At 41.5% G+C, this 20687-nt stretch overlaps 2 protein-coding genes across 5 annotated transcripts in view; one reads left to right on the forward strand and one right to left on the reverse strand.

Annotated features, from left to right (window-relative positions):
• Window positions 1-20687, reverse strand: part of LOC120356861 — a 78936-nt gene that overhangs the window by 11689 nt on the left and 46560 nt on the right. The window lies entirely within an intron of this gene.
• On the forward strand, window positions 3808-20466 carry LOC120359294 (lissencephaly-1 homolog). Of its 4 annotated transcripts, none has more exons than XM_039456282.1 (7): window positions 3808-3965; window positions 10147-10291; window positions 16078-16231; window positions 16351-16557; window positions 16664-17074; window positions 17161-17509; window positions 17636-20466. In XM_039456282.1, exons 2-7 carry the CDS (start codon window positions 10254-10256, stop codon window positions 17707-17709), a joined length of 1233 nt encoding a protein of 410 aa, XP_039312216.1. In that variant the 5' UTR covers window positions 3808-3965; window positions 10147-10253; the 3' UTR covers window positions 17710-20466. The 4 variants fall into 4 exon arrangements, with proteins under 4 accessions (XP_039312216.1, XP_039312219.1, XP_039312217.1 ...); XM_039456285.1 differs by lacking the exon at window positions 3808-3965 and adding an exon at window positions 4096-4210; XM_039456283.1 differs by lacking the exon at window positions 3808-3965 and adding an exon at window positions 5823-5842.

Here is a 20687-nt window from a genome sequence, read left to right on the forward strand (position 1 = left end):
ATTCATGATTTTGTTTCGAAGCGCCTCTATGTCTGTAGAATGTGAACCTTTGAACTACATAGCCAAAGTTTTGGCAACAGGTTATCTACGATTTTGTGGTTCTCTTCCAAAAATAAGGAAGAGATTGGTAGATACAAAGATAAACAATCAATCTATCAGACGTTTTTGTCTATCTAATGTACATACATACTTCGCGACTATAGTTAATAATTTTTAATTTAACATTGTTAATTTTAAATGATTTAAGGATTAACTAGTTTTTTTTTAAACACAAACTTTATTTATAACTTTTTTTCTAGTTAAAAATTTATATAAAAGAAAAATACATTTCTACATAAAAGCAATATATCTTTATTATTTTATGTAACTTAATTTAAAAATAAAATAATAATAATTATTTTTTAAAGTTAAATTACTCAAAACAATTATATCATCAAACAAATTTATTTTGAGCAGTTTAACTTTAAAACATTATAAATTTTTAAATCTAATAGAAGGATATTTTTCAAGACGGACTTTTAATTTATTTAATTTTAATTTTGAATTGAGTTAATTTTTGGTTCATGTAACTTTTAACGTTAAGCCATTAATCATTTATTTATAAGCCATTAATTTTAACTTAATTTAGTTTAAAAAATCAAGTGATAATAGCGTTTCGCACCGGTCCAATATCTCGGACAGAGAGAATTGACTAATCGCATTTTAACAATTCGACCAACTGATTAATGCGATTGATCAATTCTCTCTATCTGAAATTTTGGATCGACTGATTTCTAACATTGTAAAACCTAAAATTTGAATTTATCGTTTCAACCAGTTGCTTCAATGGTTGGTTGTAGCCATTCTTCTTTTAATTTTTCAATTGCCTTTTAGCGAATTCGGTCGGATGCGCTAGTATGCACTAGTGCATATTAAAGCCGTTGTACATTGATCTAGTAAAAATAAACTGCAAATATCTCGACTGGCAAAATTTTTAATACTTGTATCTTATCAAATAACATAAAAGAGAAAATTTTATAATTTAATCTGTTTATATATTTATACTGACAATGAACACACATCTTACATCAATTCATGTACGTTGACTTTAATGTGCACCAGTGCACACTGTGCAGTCCAACCAAATTCGCTATTTATTTGTTTAATTTCATTACTCTTTTTTTTGACAAATTCAGTCAAGTTTTAATAGTAGCTTGTATTTCTTCATATTTCCGCAGATATTCCCGCAATATCTAAAAATATAAGCAAAATATTTGATTTCTGCATTGTATCAATAAGTGACAGTGTGCTAAAAAATAATTATATTTTCCATCATGCCATGCGATGATGCTTTTAAATTAGCAAAAAGAATTATGAAACCTTATTCTAGTACAAACTGGATATATAAAAAGAAAAATTTCAATTATCGACTTTTTAGAGCACGAAGGAGTCAAAAATGCTTTGAAAATTTTTACAAATAAATGGAGAATATTTCACACAGCTATCAGTATGTACCAGAAACCGCTGATTTAATTGTAACAGCCTCAATTTGTCTATACAATTATATATATATTGAAAGAAACAACGCAGTGAATATCACGAAAAATAATTTGTATAAAATATTGTATTGTGTACAAAGTTTATTTTTCCTAAATTTTACTGTTATCAATTGATTGAACAGATAGATATGCCATCCTGCTTTAACGCTTTGCACTCGTGCTCCTTGTAGTAGGGATCACCTATAAATTTAAATAACATAATTATATTCAGATACAGTATTTTTAATCACTGCGTAGAAAAATAAAAAAAAAAGTTTTTCCCAGAAAAATACAATAAAAAAAAAACAATTACAATAATAAGATAATAGTATTAATCTTAATTTTATGGAAAACAGAATTGAAGTAAAAATCCCCAGTTTTTTTTTTTCATTTCTTTTTTGAAAAATATGGAAATATTTTATGATAATGACAGTGGATTATGTTACTATGATCTCGTGTTATTAAATGAAAACAAAAAAATCTTAAAATCATTAATGCAGAGAACAAAGTTGGGCATTATTCAAATAATGTTATTTAGATGATTATTTCAATAAAATTTTATTTGTTATTTGCATTATTCATTATTCATATTATTATTATTCATTATTTGCATTATTTTTTATTCACATCATTTTTATTTGTATTATTTTCTATTCACATAATTCTTTCTTTATCATTATCTGCTTATTAAATTTCTTTTCTTATTGTTATTATTATATCTAATAAAAGACTAAAACAAGTGAAACTTTGATAATAGCTCCATATTCTCACTGTATTTTTACCAGCTTTATATGGCCATTTGAAGAGTGCGAATAAATTTATAGAAATGCCACAAAAGTCAGTTTATTTTCACTTTTAATTTAAAGATACGTTTATGGTTATTGTTATTAAAAACATAATAAAATAATTACTAAAATAAAATTATAATATCAAATAGTAATTCAATTATCTCAAACAATGCAAGACAATAGACATAGATTTTAGGGAAAATTCTCGATACCTTTTGAATTCCTTATGTTCCAGATATTCTTGACTTCTTGATTTTTTTTAACACGTGCGAATAGCGTTTAAGAATTTCCCCACTTAATTGTATTAACTGAACTCTGCAAGACATTGTCAATTTCTTATCGTTTTTGTATGCATCATGATTCGTACAAGCATTTGTTTGTATTGCTTTAGCAATGATAAATGGCTCTTCGGAAGAATCGTCATCCTCTGTATCACACAGTATCGAAAGATTTCTTCGCATCTCTTTAACTTTTTTTCTTCGTTCCAACTCAGATGGTAAAACATATTTTTTCATTCTTAAAACTTAATTCTCTTGCTACCCTTTCTGAAACAAAAGATTCATTCCACATGTATATCTTCTCTCTTTCTGTCTGCTCGTATTTGAAGTATTTGTGTATATGTTGTAAGCAAATAGTTATTTTAGAAAAATAGTATCTGAGTATAGGCAAATACTATCTGTCTAGTCAAATTATAGCTGCTTAGGTAAATAGACAAATGATATTTGCCTAGGAAAATAGCATTTGAACACAAATGAACGGGCAAAAGTTATTTGACCAGGCAGATATTATAGTATTTGTCTAGATACTATTTTCCTAAAATAATTATTTGTCTACGACATATCTTTTCCTGAGTAAGTAAAGAAAAGTTATGATACAAGTTTAAAAAGTTTTATGGCAAATAGTTTACTGTTAACAACTGTTTAATAGATTGAAGGCGCTATAATAAATCCAATATAGAAATTTTTAAGAGAAAAAAACAAACAATAAGACAAAGATATACCTGAATATTAAACTTGGTTGTGAATTCTTGGACAGTTACAGCACTTTCAATAATATTAATGCAAACTGATGACTGAACATTCAAGGTGCTCCGGCGAGAATCCCGAATATCCCGATTGACCTTTCCAATATCACGCACAATTCGATCTAGCGAAGCATCTCCACGGCACGTGCTTTTGGCGCGCTCCGCGCGCGTTTTGCGCTGGGGATGTATGAGGGCGGTAGTTTCTCTCAATAAACAAAAGCCCGAAGATTCTATTGCGCGATTTTTCGCCATCTACACACGGTCGGCGGAACTACGTATCAAATTTCTCACCAACGATAGATCGGCATTGCTCGAATCAGCTCGAACGTGCTCGAACGCGTCTCGAGATTCGATAAAATATCACTAGAGGTCGTCAGAGTTTTCGCTCACGCAGTTCGAGATTCGGCGAAATTCCGCCGATGGGCGCTCGCGTCGCTCGAACGGCGAAACTCGACAGCGGTGGCGCGCATGCGTCGGAAGTGCGCAGACGCCACCTCGCGGGGGCCAGTCCGATCGCAGAAGTGATCCGAGGTGTTCACCGATAGTTGGCGGTCGTCCCGGTTTTCACGCGATAAATTCTCGTCGTCGCTCACGAACCAGGCGATCCCACGGCTACTGCTGCTCCGTGAAACAGACGTGAGTAATCCGCGAGGAAGACGATTACGGGCGGCGGAAGGTGCGAAGGAGTATCCCGGGGGCGCGAAATCTCGAGGGGGCGTCGAAAGCGGGGCCGGTGGCGAGAGAGAAGCGGCGGTGGCGGCGGTGGCAGCGACGGTGGTGGCGGCGACGGTGGCGGCGGTCGCGCACACGGACGGCTGACGGGTTCTGGCAAAATGGCCGTACGCGATCTACAACAAACGGTCGTCCCGCGACGGCGTTCGGTACGTCTGGACCGTCGTTACGAGAATCGGCGTCGATAGTCGCGAGCACGCGCGCGCGCGCGCGCGAAATCGATGTCAACGTTTTCGTCTTCGCGACGCTCTAAACACCGTTGTTGTTATCATCATAATCATCATCATCGTCGTCATCGTCGTCGTAGTCGCGACGTTTCGGGGATATTTTCCAGAACACGAGATTGTCTCGCTCAAGAGTGAGAGAGAACACAAGAGAGAGAGAGAGAGAGACACGTCCGGACCCGTCACTCGCGGACAACGTATACGCGCGTCGCACGTCACCAAACGCGAATTGATTTTCTCCGCGGACTGGCCTCGGCGCCGTGATCACCGCCGTCTGTGCGTCGCAGTAACCTCCTCCGAGAGAGATGTCTCTCGGGGAGGCGACGGCATCGCAGCATCCTCGTTTCATTCGCGGACGGGGTCGAGCTACTTTGATCGACGACTCTGATAATGCGCGATCAGCTGTCAACGCGATTCCGCTCTCTCTCTTTTTTCTCTCTCTCTCTCTCTCTCTCTCTCTCTCTCTCTCTCTCTCGATTGAGGACGCGCGGAGCGAGCCCGAGACCTCGAGCTCCGCGTCATCGATCGCCAATTCATCATTCGTTTTTATCGCGTTAATTCGCGATATGGCTGTCTCTCTCCCTCTTTCTTTTCTGTCGAAAGGGATGTCGTAGTCGAGCTGTCTGTTCTCTGGTTCGCGGTATCCCGTGCATTAGATATTCGCGTGCTAGAGATAAAGCGACGCGACGGCGCGGTTTTCTCTCACGGCCTTGAGGCGGTAACCAACGCATTAGCGCGATCGGAGCACCTGCCGTGATTTCGCAGGGAGGAGCGCGCGGTCGATACCTGCTCGGTGAAGCCGGTCAACGTTTCCTTAAGCTGATCGTTTAAGCTGACCCTCCGCGCGACATCGGCGCTCCCAGCGTCACCGACAGTCGCATTGTTTGTCACACGTCTAATCACCCGTCTACGCTCGGGAGTGACACATCGCGGCGTACGCCGACTTTGCAGGTGCAAAGTCACTCCCTCGCGCGATCGATTCTCCTCTTGGAGAATCGTCGGGTGTAAAAAAATTCCTCTCGGCACCTCTCTCGCTTCCGCGTTCTGGCCCGGTTGGCCGAGAGGTCTTGCGCCTGATTGCGCGGCAACGATTCGCGTCCCCTCCGTCGGATTCTTGATAAGTGAATCGTCACAGACTCGACGATTGAGATCGCGATGAGTCCCGCGGATAAGAGACCCGACGGCCCAGATATCGCGCGAATTTCGCGCGTTAATTATCTTAATCTCCCTCCTTCTCTCTCTAGCTTTGCGTATTCCCTCTCTCTCTCCCTTTCTCGAATTTGTTTTAACTTATCTGCGCGATTGGAAGTAGCTTTCTAACGGTCGCAAAGTAGACCACCGTAGGTTTTATCGATGAATCACGCGATCTTCGTGCGATCGAGTTTTACAACGAATTTTTTGTTAGACTGCCGTAGATACCCTGGGACTCGTCTGTGAGAACCACCGATCGTCGCGTGGTTCAGGTAGATTCGTTCCTCCCGTCGTCAGCGCTCTCGACCGGTTGACACCGGCGTTTAACATGCGAGTCGATTAATCGGCAGGAGCACGGGGCCGCAGGTAGATATCCCGTAGCGCGAGGTCAGGAAAGTCGGCAGTCACTCACCTGGACCGACGATCCCGGAAACGTAACTGTGATGGAGCGAACGTGCCGGCGAATCGGAGGATCGATCGCCGACGGTCTATAGAAGAGGAGAGCGATTGTCCGCGATAAGAATTTACGACACCGCCTCGTGGATTAGCCTCGTCTCGTTATATTGAGATCTTTAGTGAAGATTTTAAGCTGGGGCTAAACGTTTGCACAAAGCTAGAGAGGTAGAAGTCGTTACGACAGACTCGCCCGTGGGATCGGAAAATCAGAGTTATACCAAGATTGAGGAAAACAAAGATGTCTTTAATTTAGTTAACCCAATGCTGAATTAAGGGAACACTCGAAAAATGTTTTCCCGATGTAAGTAGATTGCTAGGTGTCTCAACAAAAGTTTGTCGCTGTTTCTTGTATCTGCTAAAATATTGTTTGTCACACATGGAACTTGTGTGGCAGCAACATTTTAGCAATTCTTCTAGAAAATTTAGGATTTATTATCAATTCTCCAAAGTTTATAAAGAGTGTGATTAGCCTTAACATGAACAGGTGCCACAGAAAATATTTTTTTTTTTTTAATTTTACAAACAGTTCGGGTATAAATTCTGTCTCTGTTATGTAGATTGATTAAGTTCCATACATATGCGACATCACGATATTTGCTAATCGTTTATTTACCTTGATTAATTTTTTGCAGCCGAAAAATCGTGATTGCACTTGCAAGACCATTTTCTTCAATGAATGGTCGGCGACTTTTATCGGTGATTTCTCAAATCACCAGTACAAATTTGTGCTGTCCACGGGAAGCATTTGCAGCGCAGGAAAATGATGGTTGTGGATAGATCTCTTATTTTTAGAGCCCATGAGAGGGCCTTGACCGCCTAGGGTTGAATGGCGCGAAGCGCCGAAAGGAATTCCCGCTACTCGCCGCACGGTAACACGCATTACCGTGCCGTTCGCAGCAAGGACATCGTAAATTATGTATCTCCTCCGCTTGTACACGATACTTTCAACTTTTCGCGGCAAGTGGCAGCCGTGTGCATTTACGCGCGGCGGCCAAGATCCAGTTTCTCGAGCGGCGTGTCGGTGCTTCTCGGCGACTAGTATCGTTCCATTCATATTTCGAGCGAGAGGTCTTACGTTTATCGCTCTTTCCTCGTTCGGCCATGTACGTTCTTCATTTCCTATTCTATTATCTTCTACACTTCTCTACGTCTCGCTCCGTTATTCATTGTGTACACGGAAAGAAAAATTTTACTGAAATACACTGGCAGAAAGAATTTCTAAATTTTAATAAATATTTATTCGAATTGTACCAATACAATATTTGCTTATGGTACATAAATATATACTTTATATAAAAAAAATTGTTCTTAAATTAAATTAGTGGTTCCAGTACTAAACAAATATGTATTTGTATTTAGTAAATATTTTATCACTGTAATACTATTCGAATAAATATTTATTAAAATTTAGTAATTTTTTCCTCAGTATACAGATCTGAAAATAATTATGTTGAGATATTTAAAGAATTGTATCGAATGTTTAACTTGGTCTCTGGAATGTCAAAACTGTTTGCAGCGACATTATCATACTTGGGCGTCCTGCATAATCATTTTGATAGCCCAACATAAATTATTTTTTGACCTGTGTCTACACTAAGAAAAAATATTTGTTGAAAAAACTGAAATATTTAGTCCAACACACGCAAACATTCAATTGATTATCAATTATTAGTTTTACAAAATAAAGTATAGTTTAATTATGTCAACTATTCACATTTGTTAATCAACAATTAACTTAACCAATTCAATATTTATTGATCGTATCAATAAAAAAAAAATGGTTTTGCAAGTACAGCCACAATCTTTTAGCTGTAAAAAATTAATCAAGGTAAATAAATGACTAGCAAATATTGTGATATCGCATATGTTTGGTACTTAATCAATTTAAATAACAGAGACAGAATTTATACCTGAACTGTTCGTAAAATTAAACAAAGATTTTTTTTTCTATGGCACCTGTTCATGTTAAGGCATATCACATTTGTTATAAAATTTGTATAATTGATAATAAATCCTAAATTTTCTAGGATTGCTAAAATGTTGCCACTATAAGTTGCTACTATATGTGACAAACAATATTATAGCAGATACAAGAAATAGCGATAAATTTTTGTTGGAACACCTAGAAATCTACTTACATCAGGAAAACATTTTTTCGAGTGATTGAACCAAGTATTTTAGTTTTTCGATCAAAATTTTTTTTTTTTGGTTTAGCTAAATTTGCAGATGCTCTAATAAAATTGTTGTTCCGTTCATGTTTAAGCCTCGATAAATGGACCCTGGTTTCGTCCGCGCCGTCCTGTGACCTTCCTCCACGCGAGTAGTCCCAATCATGCACGTCGGGGCTGTTTAACGACTTCACGTTACGAGGCGGCGTTACGAGGTGGAAAGAGGCCGTTATGAATATTTAAATGCACCGCAAAGGCGAAAATATACGCGACTGTCGGAGTGGGCGTGCTGTGCCGTGCCGGTTTATCGATCACGGCGCATCGCGGCGATAACCATCGCGCGTCGTGGAAGCTAGCGTCGCGACGCGACGCGACGCTGCGCCGTCGCTGCGCCGCGCACCGCGTGCGCCTTTACGACTGTCAAGGTCCTTCCTCCTGCGATCGTTCCCTCGTTTGGACTCGCGTTTCCAACTTGCATACCATTATCTCATTCCTTAAAAGACACAACCGGTACTTGAAAAAAAATTATGCTGCATCACTATCAGTTATTAATGCAGCAGGCAAGTTGAGTCATAGAATCAATATATCTTCTATAAATACTCTATTAATCATATTATCTGCGGCCCTGTCTTCATTTTACATGTTGTCAATGCGAATTGATACGTACGCAAGTATTTGTTATCTCGAATGATTTTCGAATGGCGAAGAACGCTCACGTTGCACGGTTACAGTACACCTCCCGTGTAAATTACAGGCAATTTGCCTCAAGTTTTTTTTTTTTCAAATACTCGAATCGGTCGAATTACACAGCTTTCTCTACCTGCGTATCGATTTTCGTTTCGCAACTCGGCAGCAGGAAATTGCGTATTTAATTTTCTACGTTCACGCGAGAGGGTAATGAACAGCGTTCGGAACGCGATTTAACGCAGGCAACGTAAAAGTGGTATCATTTTCTCGGCGTTAATTTAAAATTGTCCACGCGCACCACCTTCGATTTTCCAGGTAAAGCCGACCGCGGCGTATACTCCCAACCGTTGATTATCGCCACGTCAGCCCGACGTCGTGATTTCGAGCTTCACTTTTCAAGCCGCCTTTCCCTTTCGTGCGACGCGCGGTGAAAAGTGCTATCGATCCGCGGCGAAATCGCGCCGCACCGAGTCCAAGCTCGGCCGCGAAAAAGCGGCCGCTTTTCGTCGCGAAAGCTCCGAGCAAAGGTGATTCCCAGCGAGGTAGGTAGGCAGGCGAGCGAGCGAGCGAGCGTGCGCGACCCGCGCCGCGTGGGTTTCTCTCCCGCGACACGATGGAAAGTGAAATAAACCACGACATTGATTTCAGGCGTATCAGGCGCGCGTTATGCTAGCTCGTGGAAACAACGTTGGGCACGGTCCGGTTCTCATCTCGCACCAGATCGCCGCCGTTTAGCTTCTTTCTCCGCGATAGGCGTAGAAAAATATGACTGCTGCTAACGCGGCAGGAGAGAAACGGATAAATAATAAGAAAAATATGCCTCGCGCGTCTTCTCCGAAGTAATTTTATATGCAGAAAAGATGAACGTTAACTGCAAAGTGTCGCGTGATGTGTCATCTTCGTTTCTGTTGACACATTGAATGAGGCAATTTGTAGCAAATTTTTTTTTAACAAAATTATTTCAAGGGAAACGAGAGAAATGCATATATATGTTATATATATTATATATACAAGGATATATGCAAATAATATATATAAATAAATATATTTTTGTATATTTATAATCAATTAAAAAAAATTATATAAATTTAATATGTATAATTTTAAATCGAATATCCGATATATAAAATTATTTATTTATATATTTATTTACATATATCTTCATGTTTATGTATATGTAAAATATTTATAAGATACATATGAAGAGATATATTTTATATATTGTGATTTAAAATTACATATACTAATTTTTTTTATTTAAGTTTCAACGCACGCTCTATAGAACGTGTATAAAAGTGAATTATGAATATGTAAATATGTGAGATAATTAAAACTGATGTGTGCAACTTTTTGTTACAGGCAATATCGATGGCGGAGCACTGAGATCATTGAGAGGTGACTGGAAGATCTAGTCGCGCTCCACAGAATCACCATCGAGGTATCCAGCCAGGTCACACACAAGGATCATGAAAATGGTGCTGTCTCAACGTCAGAGGGAGGAGTTGTAAGTTAACCCACTGCATATGTATAAAATGCTTCGTGGGACTCCTGGTTTGCATGTTTTCGATGACGATGTTTATACGCTTAACGGCTTCCCTCAATCTCTTCCCTACGAGTTACGAGCGTTTCTCTCTCTCTCTCTCTCTCTCTCTCTCTCTCTCTCTCTCTCTCTCTCTCTGTGTGTGAGTTGGGGTTGATACACGCAAACGCGCGTATAGTCCGGGAACGGATCAATCGAGGAAATACGGAAAGGTTTCCCTCCCTAACTCGTATCACCTACGCTGCAAAGTTCTCGCTCACAATAACAGTTACAATCTTCTCTATATTTTCTGAGGAATAGAGCGTCATTCATGAAACGAGCTGTTAAGGAGTCTTCAAATCCTCTTTATACTCGACTTGAATTTATTGACCTCGTTTTTCTGCTATTAAAAATTTTGCATACTTTCATTAGAAAACGCAACACATTCTAGGTGTATCGCAATATTCGCAATCCACCGAGCTACCTTGGCATCGTTAATTGGCATTGAGCATTGAGCCTTAATGGGCTAACTGTGTAATTGGTTCGCTATATTTTGCATAATCGTGGGCGCATGGAGGTGTGAGAGCGGCATGGGAGTCGCTCTTGAATTTTCTCATGCCACGGAGAAAAGTTGGGAGGCTCGGGCGTGGATGAGTCACTCGCGGGCATATAACGATCTCCGAGAGTGTCGAGAAGCGGCTCTTCAGCTGTCGCATGCATTCTCGCTCCGCGTCGTGAGACTGCGCTTCCTGTTCGAGCGCTGTCGCGCGTGTATGTACACACGCGGGAGAATCGAACGTCGCCAAACGTTCCCATTATCTCGCCACGTTCCGATTCGTGCTTATCTTTCAATGGAACGGCATGGTTTTTACGTCACCGGTCATTACTCCCCTCGTCCCCAATGTCCTACATCCCTACGACGATATTGAGGCGATCGAATGTGGCATTCCTTCCGGACAGGACTTGACGTCTCGAAGAGTATTTATCTGAAACGATTTCGATAAGTGGACAACTCCGTTTCAGATTATCCCAAATACCGAATCCAGTCCAACGACTGGAATTCCTCGATAGCTAGGTTCTTCTTCCTTCCTTTCTTTCTTTCTTTTTTTTTTCACGGCTTAAACATTGGAAAACCTTATTCGTAATGAACGAGGGACTATTCTCGGACTGTGCTCTTCCATTATTCAAGTAAAACTGTTTATAATTAATTCCTTGGAGGGTTTCGCTTCGCTCGCCTCGAGCGAGGCCCGCATGCGACACGGCAGCGCGACGTCAAACGGGGACACCGTCGGCATCGATCGTATCCTCGATCTATGCCGACTAATTCCTATGACGCAAAATCGCTCGTCGATCGGTCGGACACACGGGGGGAGCGAGGCGGCGAGGCATGTCCGGGCATGTCCGGGGAACGGCGGGTGAGGATGTCTGTCGAGCACGCGCGTACGGCGGGATCGATACCTCGCGCAGAATGAGTCGGCGACGGCGAACCCTTGGAATGAAGCGTCATAGGAAGGGGATGAGAGCTGGCTCTCCGTCTGAGGGAGAGGGCTCTCATCGATTAGCACAGGTGTACCTTGGCGCATCCATGTTGCTTTCCTTCTAAGAAGTGCCTTCCGGCCCTCAGGGCCGATGCACACGTGTGTAATTCTTAGCGAGTGGATGATGCATGGCAAAACGCTCCCTTCGGCCTGCGACTTTCACTTCCGGGCTTTCCGTAAACTGATACAGAGGGTTGAATGGAAGGGCGATTAGTATTTTTAATAGGGAAATCGCTCTCGACCTTATCTGTGGGTTTGCCATCCAGATAGTCGATATTCTAATAAATAAATATAAATTGACTCTTGACACAGATGCATACGCTGAGAAAAATCATCTGATTATGTTAACAAAATTTGTATGATTGAGCGAAACCAAGCGGAATTTCTGATTATTATAACAAGACTTTGGTCAGTATTGTACAATCAAAATTTGATAAATTTGATAGATTTTACTATAATCTGGTAATTCCTACAAGAGATTTCTGATTCGTCCGTTTTTGAACAGACTTGTTGTTTAAATTTACCAAATTTCTAAATGGTGCAACAAGACTTTTTCCAGTGCATACACACATACGTGTAACTGAGAGGGTTTGAAGTCAGAAAATGCTGGGAGACGAACCCTAGGGTTCTAATCTGCATCGCACATACATGCACATACACAAGTATGAGGTGTAAATTCCATCGTGCAATCTACTCGCAGTTTATCCCTCGGATAACTTAATCATTTAATGCCCAAGGTATATGAATTTATCAGAGGAAGTGTCGAAAATGCATGATTCACTTGAAAGTGGAATAACTCGCTGAAAACAAACCGTAAGATAAATTTCTATATACAAATTTGAATGGGAGACTTTAATAAGCTTTAAGATGACTGGTAAAAGTTTTTTACAACATTGTGTGTGTGTGTGTGTGTGTGTGTGTGTGTGTGTGTGTGTGTGTGTGTGTGTGTGTGTTGTGTGTGTGTGTGTCGCGTCCATGCACGAGTTCAAAGTTCAGTAATTTTCAACATTTTTTCACGTTTATGTACAAATCATCTATTGAAAGGAAATGGTTTGCAGCTCAAACGGTTCAATGTACCTTATAGCTGAAGGCTTTGATCTTCAAAACGCTTTTTTAGGTTTCCTTCTACGACTATTTCCCGCGACGTTATGTAAGTTTTGATATTGGGTATTTTTTTGCACGATTAAAAGTAATCCCCTAATTTTGTCGCGTAGTGCATATACACACATTTCTCTGATATAATACATCTACCTTTTTGTATCGAGAGATTGTTGCAAAACATTTATAAAATTTCTACATACAATAAACGTGCGAATGATAATAATTTTATTTATAAAGCGTTTGTGAATTTTAATCTGATATATACTATGCAGTTGCAGATAAGGAAAGTCAGTTCGACGTAGCCGCGTGCTTACTCGTGAAGTTTAAACGCGATAGATAACGGCGAGGCGATTTCACGCTGATGTCAGCGTCTGTTTTATGCGCTAAGGGCCAGACGGAATGAATTACTCCGTATTCACCTTTACCGAGGAGCCAAGGATAGCGTCTCAGGATAATCGCTCTTCGATCTGCGCCTCAATCTGCATTCCTGCGGCGAGCCGAAACACAACGTGTCTCGCACAATTCATCGTGCACTCGCCGCGGAGAGCGAAAGAGAGGAAGAGGAGGAGGAGGGAAAGGAAAGAATTTCGCGGCTCTGAAGTTCTATTGTACCGTTACCGCTCGCCGTCTATCCCTCCGATCTTTGTATACGAGAGCACCTCTCGAAACGCGGCGTCGTATCGCCGGTAGCAATCTCGACCTCTTCCTCGGCTCTATCTTTAATTTATGCGACGAACGATGAGAGGAGGGATGATCGGAGAGTTTAATTTCGATTACTGCAGGTGTTTCATCGCATTCGTTGTGCTCGTGTGTCTGAATGCGGCGCAAATGACGTGCCTGTCAGCATCCAATTTCCGCAAAACGTTTTGTTTGTCCTCCTTAATGCTCCGAGGACATCATCTGCGCTAAAGCGGATGTATTCTTTTTTTTTTCTCTTTTTCGCTGCGAGCGTCAACGTCCCTGCTAGAGAATTCTTCGCCAACGAGCGACACAAGTGCATTCTCATTCCTGGCGCGGCTATAAGAAGTTCGCGTAGGACATCACGCGAATGGACCGTGTATCCTCGTGCGCGATCAGAGAGAAGTAATCGCAAAAGGGAACGTCTCTACCGTAATAATGCCATTTGCAGCTATTGGTACCGAGAGTAAATTTCCCAAGCCGACGGCGATGAATGTTCTCTGGAGCGGTGAACGTTCCCCGGAATAAATTAAAACCATGACGTTCGTTGGCGATGAATTTCGAATGCCTCAGGCTTTCCTCATGGTTGCCCGCGTACGATCCCCTGGGGCACGCACCTGTACGGAACAACTTGCGCGATACGCCGTTACAATGCTTTCGTATGCATAGAATATATCTCTTTCTCTTTCTCTCTTTTCCTCTTTCTCAGATGTGTGAGCCATTGTCGCGAGAGCGCGTCCGTCGTATCTCCTGGCATTTTCCCGTGCTCTCGCGCGAACCTGACGCGCGGGTGTCGGATGACGGGGGTCGCCTTCCGCAATCACAGACACAATGATGCCCTACCTGCCTGACTCGAAACATTTTTTTCCTCTTTTGTACTTCCTAAGGCAGAGTGCGCGCGCGCCCACACACCTGCCATGCCTCCAGGATGTGTCCTGCGTGAGCAAATGCAGAATTTCTCACACCGTTAAGTACCCCCATGGATTTACCTCTGTCATTATCCACGTTGGCCTCCACTTAATTTTCCACGAATTAGTGCGTAATTAGCTGCATGGATCACGATATCCGTTGAAGCCCACGTTACAACATTCTAAGTTGATTGTACATCGAAAGTAATTAGCAATGAATAAATCTCACGAGCTGCAAATAATTTTTCGAGAGAGAGAGAGAGAGAGAGAGAGAGAGAGAGAGATTGAGCGTTTATTATTGCCCTAGGGTAAGCTCTCTAAGGACAAACAATTAACATAGATACAAAGCAAAATAAAATAATAAAAGAAAGACAAAAAGATAGAATAAATATTAAAATAAAAAGAGAGAGATTATTGACACGTCTAGATTCTTTTTTTTATGCTTGTTGTTAAAATTATCTTTCGCTTTTGGAACTTTTTCACTTTTCTAAACATTTGATATCCGTGTCACATGCGGGTTTACGCACAAGTTATCATTTGTACAAACTTCTAATTTGCCTCGGTATCAGCTGACGACAGATAAGCCTGGTCGATTTGTTTTTACACTAACTTTTACCTAACTTTTGAGTTTATACAGTCAGTACTACGCCGCATTTAAAATACGTTATTAAAATACGTTATTTAAATTTTTCTGCGTCGTTATTCGTCGAGATAAAATTTTATGCATATTATGCATATTTTTTTTGCCTTTGTAACGTCCAATTCAACACGTGGTACACACATGCGCATATCAGGTGAGTCATTTTTATTATCAGCGTGCTGTGTCTCTCAGCGAATCTTGACTCGCGCTATGAAATCCGAATGACGTTTTTCCATTCATTAAAACGAATGTTCGAATCAGCATACGTTACGGCGAAGGCGAATAGCGGAAGTAGTCAGCACGTGGGTTAGCTTTCTGCTTCAGGACAAAGTGCCATTGTGTTGTTTTCCATTTTTTTTTCGGTTAGGCGTCCAGCGCGTCGCTCCTACGCGCCACGCGTTAGCCGTAAAACGGAGATAGTGAGGCACCGCGAGCGATAATTTACCATCACGTGGAGTAGTCAGGTGCAGATAGAGACGAACGGCCGACTCGAAGGCCTTTCACCCTGGCACAAGTTTGCCCGACTTTCAATCTCTTTCCCACGTATTCAACCTGCCTTGCGGCCTCCCCCTTCCCCGTCTATTGTGTCGGATCGCGGGTACGGCATTTTATCTTTATCTCCGCGTCATAAACAGGCGGCTGTGGCCGACGCCAACGCGGAACAATTGGCGATTAAAGCTATCACCTAACACACGCGTCTTTTTCCCTTTATCCTCTCTAGGCCCCTTGCCTTGCGGTACCCTGCGAGAAAATGTACGAATAAGCGAACAAGCAAGTTTGAAGAAAATCATTGTCTAAAATCTCTTGAATGTTATTTATTGGAAATTAATAAAGAGATAAAGATAATAGCAATTTTTTTCTGTTGAGTTTCTGCGTATGTCTTAAAAAACGAATCGATTCTTTCAGAAATAAGGCGATCGCGGATTACCTTAGCACGAACGGCTATCAAGATGCACTGGAGGCATTTAAGAAAGAAGCCGATATGCCGGGAGAGGTGGAGAGGAAGTACGGAGGCCTCTTGGAGAAGAAGTGGACCTCGGTCATACGGTTGCAAAAGAAGGTAGAGCCTTCCATTTCCTTCTTTTCAATTCGCGATATTTTCTCTCGACTCTCGATTCTATAACGTTGCGTCCGCAGAACAATTCAATGATATCCTTGTTACGCACTATCGTATCGTAGGTAATGGAATTGGAGTCTAAACTCTCCGAGGCGGAGAAGGAGTTCATAGAAGGTGCGCCAACGCGTGGCAAGAGATCGCCGTCCGAATGGATACCGAGGCCGCCAGAGAAGTTCTGTCTATCCGGACATAGAGCCCCTATTAATAGAGTTATTTTTCACCCGGTTTTTAGTCTTATAGTATCCGCCAGCGAAGATGCTACCATTAAGGTGAGAACGATCTGCAAGTGGACTAACGATTGCTCGTTGGGTCCGCAAGTATCAAATGGATCGACTAAAGACACAATTTTTCAATACTTGTCCTCTATCCTTCAAGGTATGGGACTTTGAAAGCGGCGACTTCGAGAGAACGTTGAAGGGCCACACTGACAGCGTGCAGGATATCGCATTCGACACCTCGGGCAAGCTGCTCGCCTCCTGCAGTGCAGACATGTCCATCAAGCTGTGGGATTTCCATCAGTCGTTCGCTTGCGTCAAGACCATGCACGGTCACGATCACAATGTCAACTCGGTTGCGTTTATGCCGCAGGGTGATTTCGTAGTAAGCGCCTCCAGGGATAAGACCATCAAGATCTGGGAAGTGGCAACGGGCTACTGTGTGAAAACACTTACGGGACACAGGGAATGGGTGAGAATGGCGCGAGTCAGCCCGTGTGGTGAACTCATTGCCAGCTGCTCGAACGATCAGACTGTTCGAGTGTGGCACGTTGCGACGAAGGAGACGAAGGTAATGTCAATCAGTCCTCTTCTCGTCCCTCCAAGATCAATTCGTATGTAATTCATTTGTAACGCAAAGTCATTCGGAATTGTCAGGTCGAGTTCAGGGAACATGAACATGTGGTAGAATGCATCGCATGGGCACCGGACAACGCGAGGGCGTCGATCAACGCGGCTGCCGGAGCGGACAACAAGGGCGCGCACGAAGGGCCCTTCCTCGCTTCCGGCTCACGGGACAAGATGATCCGCGTGTGGGACGTCGGCGCCGGAGTGTGCCTCTTCACTCTCGTCGGACACGACAATTGGGTGCGATGCATCGTCTTCCATCCTGGCGGCAAGTTTATCGTCAGCGCGTCCGACGATAAAACGCTGCGAGTCTGGGACACGCGCAATAAGCGAGTGATGAAGACCCTCGAAGCGCACCTTCACTTCTGCACTTCTGTCGGTTCGTACATTTTCTTTTCACTCCTCTTTCCGATTGACGCAGTGTTTCTCTGATTTCATTGAATTACCAGACGAACGGATTGCGTTCATTTATTCGTCGTACGTATATTCGATTCCTTTACTGCAGATTTCCACAAGAACCATCCTTACGTGGTCACCGGGAGCGTCGATCAAACGGTGAAGATTTGGGAGTGCCGCTAGTCACCGAATTTTAGATTTTCCGTCAGACGTCGTGTGCGGAAGCGAACGGAAGTATAAAACGAGAGAAAAGACGAACGCGCATCCATTTTTATGGAATCGGCCGAAAGAGTAAGCTGCTACAAAAGCTATCGTACATATGCTATTAATATTAATATTATTATTATACATAAACACACATAAACACGTATGGTTAAGAACTCTTTAATTAATTTATAAAATAAAGTATAATTAGTAATTATATTATAAAATACATCGTTTTACGGCAATGAACTGCACTATTCGAGGAGAGTGAATCGAAGAGAAACGGTCATGAGGATCAAACGATCGAGAGGACGCTCCCACGAGTTCTCATTACGGATTACCTACGGGACGTGGGGTCACTCTAATGCCATATACAATTACAAGAGTTATATTCCTTTAGGCAGTTGTGCAATTGTAGTAGGCATTATTCTGTACATATAACGTGTCTTTACTCGCAGCGCGAAAATTCGATGTCGTTGACGGGTATAACTCGCCTTTGATTTAGGGGATCTATTCTGTGACTCCTGACGACAGTTTCAGTATTGTTACGTTGTCATTGCGCATCTTTTTATCATATAAAATACCTGCGCAACGGCAGAGTTACAATAACAATACCGATATTGCCGTCAATACTTGCAGAGTAGGTCTTACTCTTACTCTCTTCGCCTGCTTATGCAATGTATCCGTTAAAGTATTAGTTACCAGCTGATCGTACACATACACATACACACACGTACACGCGCGCGCGCGCAAAGAGAAAAGATCGTCCTCGATTATGACCTTGCGTAAGAACGCGTCGAATCTCTTTAACTTTCTGTCAGCAGTGGCGAAAATTTCGGCTGTGGCGTCATCACCGCGCAACTACGATGGTAACTAATTCATTGTCACTTAAATATCCGCGCGCTCTCCTCGAGAGTTCTTGAGAGAACGAAAGATGTTGCTCCTTCTTTACTCATATATATAAATATATATATAAGCATATTATACACAGACACATACATACATACACACACATAATAATGTATAGACGCGCAGTATCTTTGTATCATACAAAGTATCGAGTGTTAATGATCATCTAATGTCGGCTCACGTGTATGCCCTGAGTTGTTATCACATTGCCGCATTAATAAAACATTTGTTTCTTTTGTGGGACACGTAACGTAACGTCGCAAGTAATATAAACCAGATGACAATGATATAAACGAAAATAGTACGACAATGCGAATAATGCTCTCGACAAGCGAATGTATTGTTACACGTCTATGCGTAGATCGGATCCTCTTGAAACGGCGTGCCCCTTTGGAAATTCAATGGATTTACATATGTTTATGTACAATCGAATATCATAGTTGGAAAGATGCCAATCAAAATTGACCTACGGCTAACGTGTGTACATGTGCATCGATTGAAATATATTATTATTCATTTCTGAATGAGGCGCGCACGGATTGAGAATTGGGGTAATCGCTCGACGAGATTCAAAGAACGTCCGGAATGTAAATTGGAACGATAGAAAATGCTCACTACACGCTTGGCGTTTTACAATCACCATGCATTAACAGCAACAACGTTATACAATGGGCAGCCGAATCTAGAGAATGCGACGATTGAAATTTGAGCGTTCGAGTAGAGCCGATGGAAGAGGAGAGCGACTCGTGAGGCGTAACGTGTGAAAGTTTTAGAAGCGCATAGTTCATTGCGTGGGTTCCAAGAGAGAAGGTGGTACTAGTTGTATCTTTTAGTTCTAACTGGTATTAGTGGTAACGCAGACATTACGTAGACGGTAGATGGAAGATAAGGGAATAAATCTCGGAGAGAACACGAAGTTCACGATTGATCGACACACATACACGGACACACACACACACACACACACACACACACACACACACACAGACAGACAGACATAGATAAACGAGGCAAAGCGTCCGATTTTTCAGGCATATGATAAGAAGGGACATTCGCACACGTGTATAAAACGTGTAATCTGCAAGAAAGAGGAAATCAGTAATTGATAATCGCTTAATTAAGAATGATTTTTTTCCAACACGGTACACTTAATTACTTGACTGCTACCTTCTCCTATTGTTTATTCAGCCGAGTATAAGACAAGAAATTCCCCACCCGAGAAGAAATACCCCCTCAATTAATATGTGGTACTAAATTATTTTGGTGAATAATAAACAGAGTTGTCACAGAGTCGTGTGAGATCGTTATATGTTACAAGTCAAATCATCACACACCTATACGATTCGCATCGTTCTCGGAATGACATATAATTTCCTTTTCTACGTTTACAGGTCTCATAATTAATCCGAGTTGTCCGAGTTACGCGTCTAGGAGCGCGCGGACGATTCCGTTGTATCCTCTAGAGTTTCCGTAGTCTCGATCAAAGCATTAGGTTTAAGGATCCCTCCCTCCTTTGCAGTACATATTATTCGACATGTGCATGACAGTATTTTATATAGTACAATAGAACAGAGAGAGTTAGTAAAACGTAGCATTGTAAGCGAGACGCATACCAAACACCCATTGTGCGTGTTTATACGTAGATGATGTAATAAGAAAAAAAAGAGAAAAAAAATTAAGAAAAAAACAACACGAAAAATTATGTTGTAGCGTCGTCCGTCATAAGATTCGTCGCGTTGGCTTGTGTGACTCGCTTTCTGCTTGGGAAATTAATGATACCAACAAGTAGATTTACAATAAAGTATTCTTCGTCATTTGTGATACACAGGACTGGCGGACGTTTATTGTGATCCTGAAATTTGCTACACGTGGTTCCTTGTAGGAAAATAATTTTAACTAGTTTCATGTAATTTTATAGAGCAAAATTGTAGATAGTAGTTATCGACTTCTTTACTTTGATTCTTATGTTAGTCTTTCTTTTATCAAAACCATGGTGTAGGTATTCTTACACCATGATCAAAACTATAATTTTAAATTTAATGACGTGA

This window comes from Solenopsis invicta, chromosome 12 (assembly GCF_016802725.1).
Source record: "Solenopsis invicta isolate M01_SB chromosome 12, UNIL_Sinv_3.0, whole genome shotgun sequence".
NCBI lineage: Eukaryota > Metazoa > Arthropoda > Insecta > Hymenoptera > Formicidae > Solenopsis > Solenopsis invicta.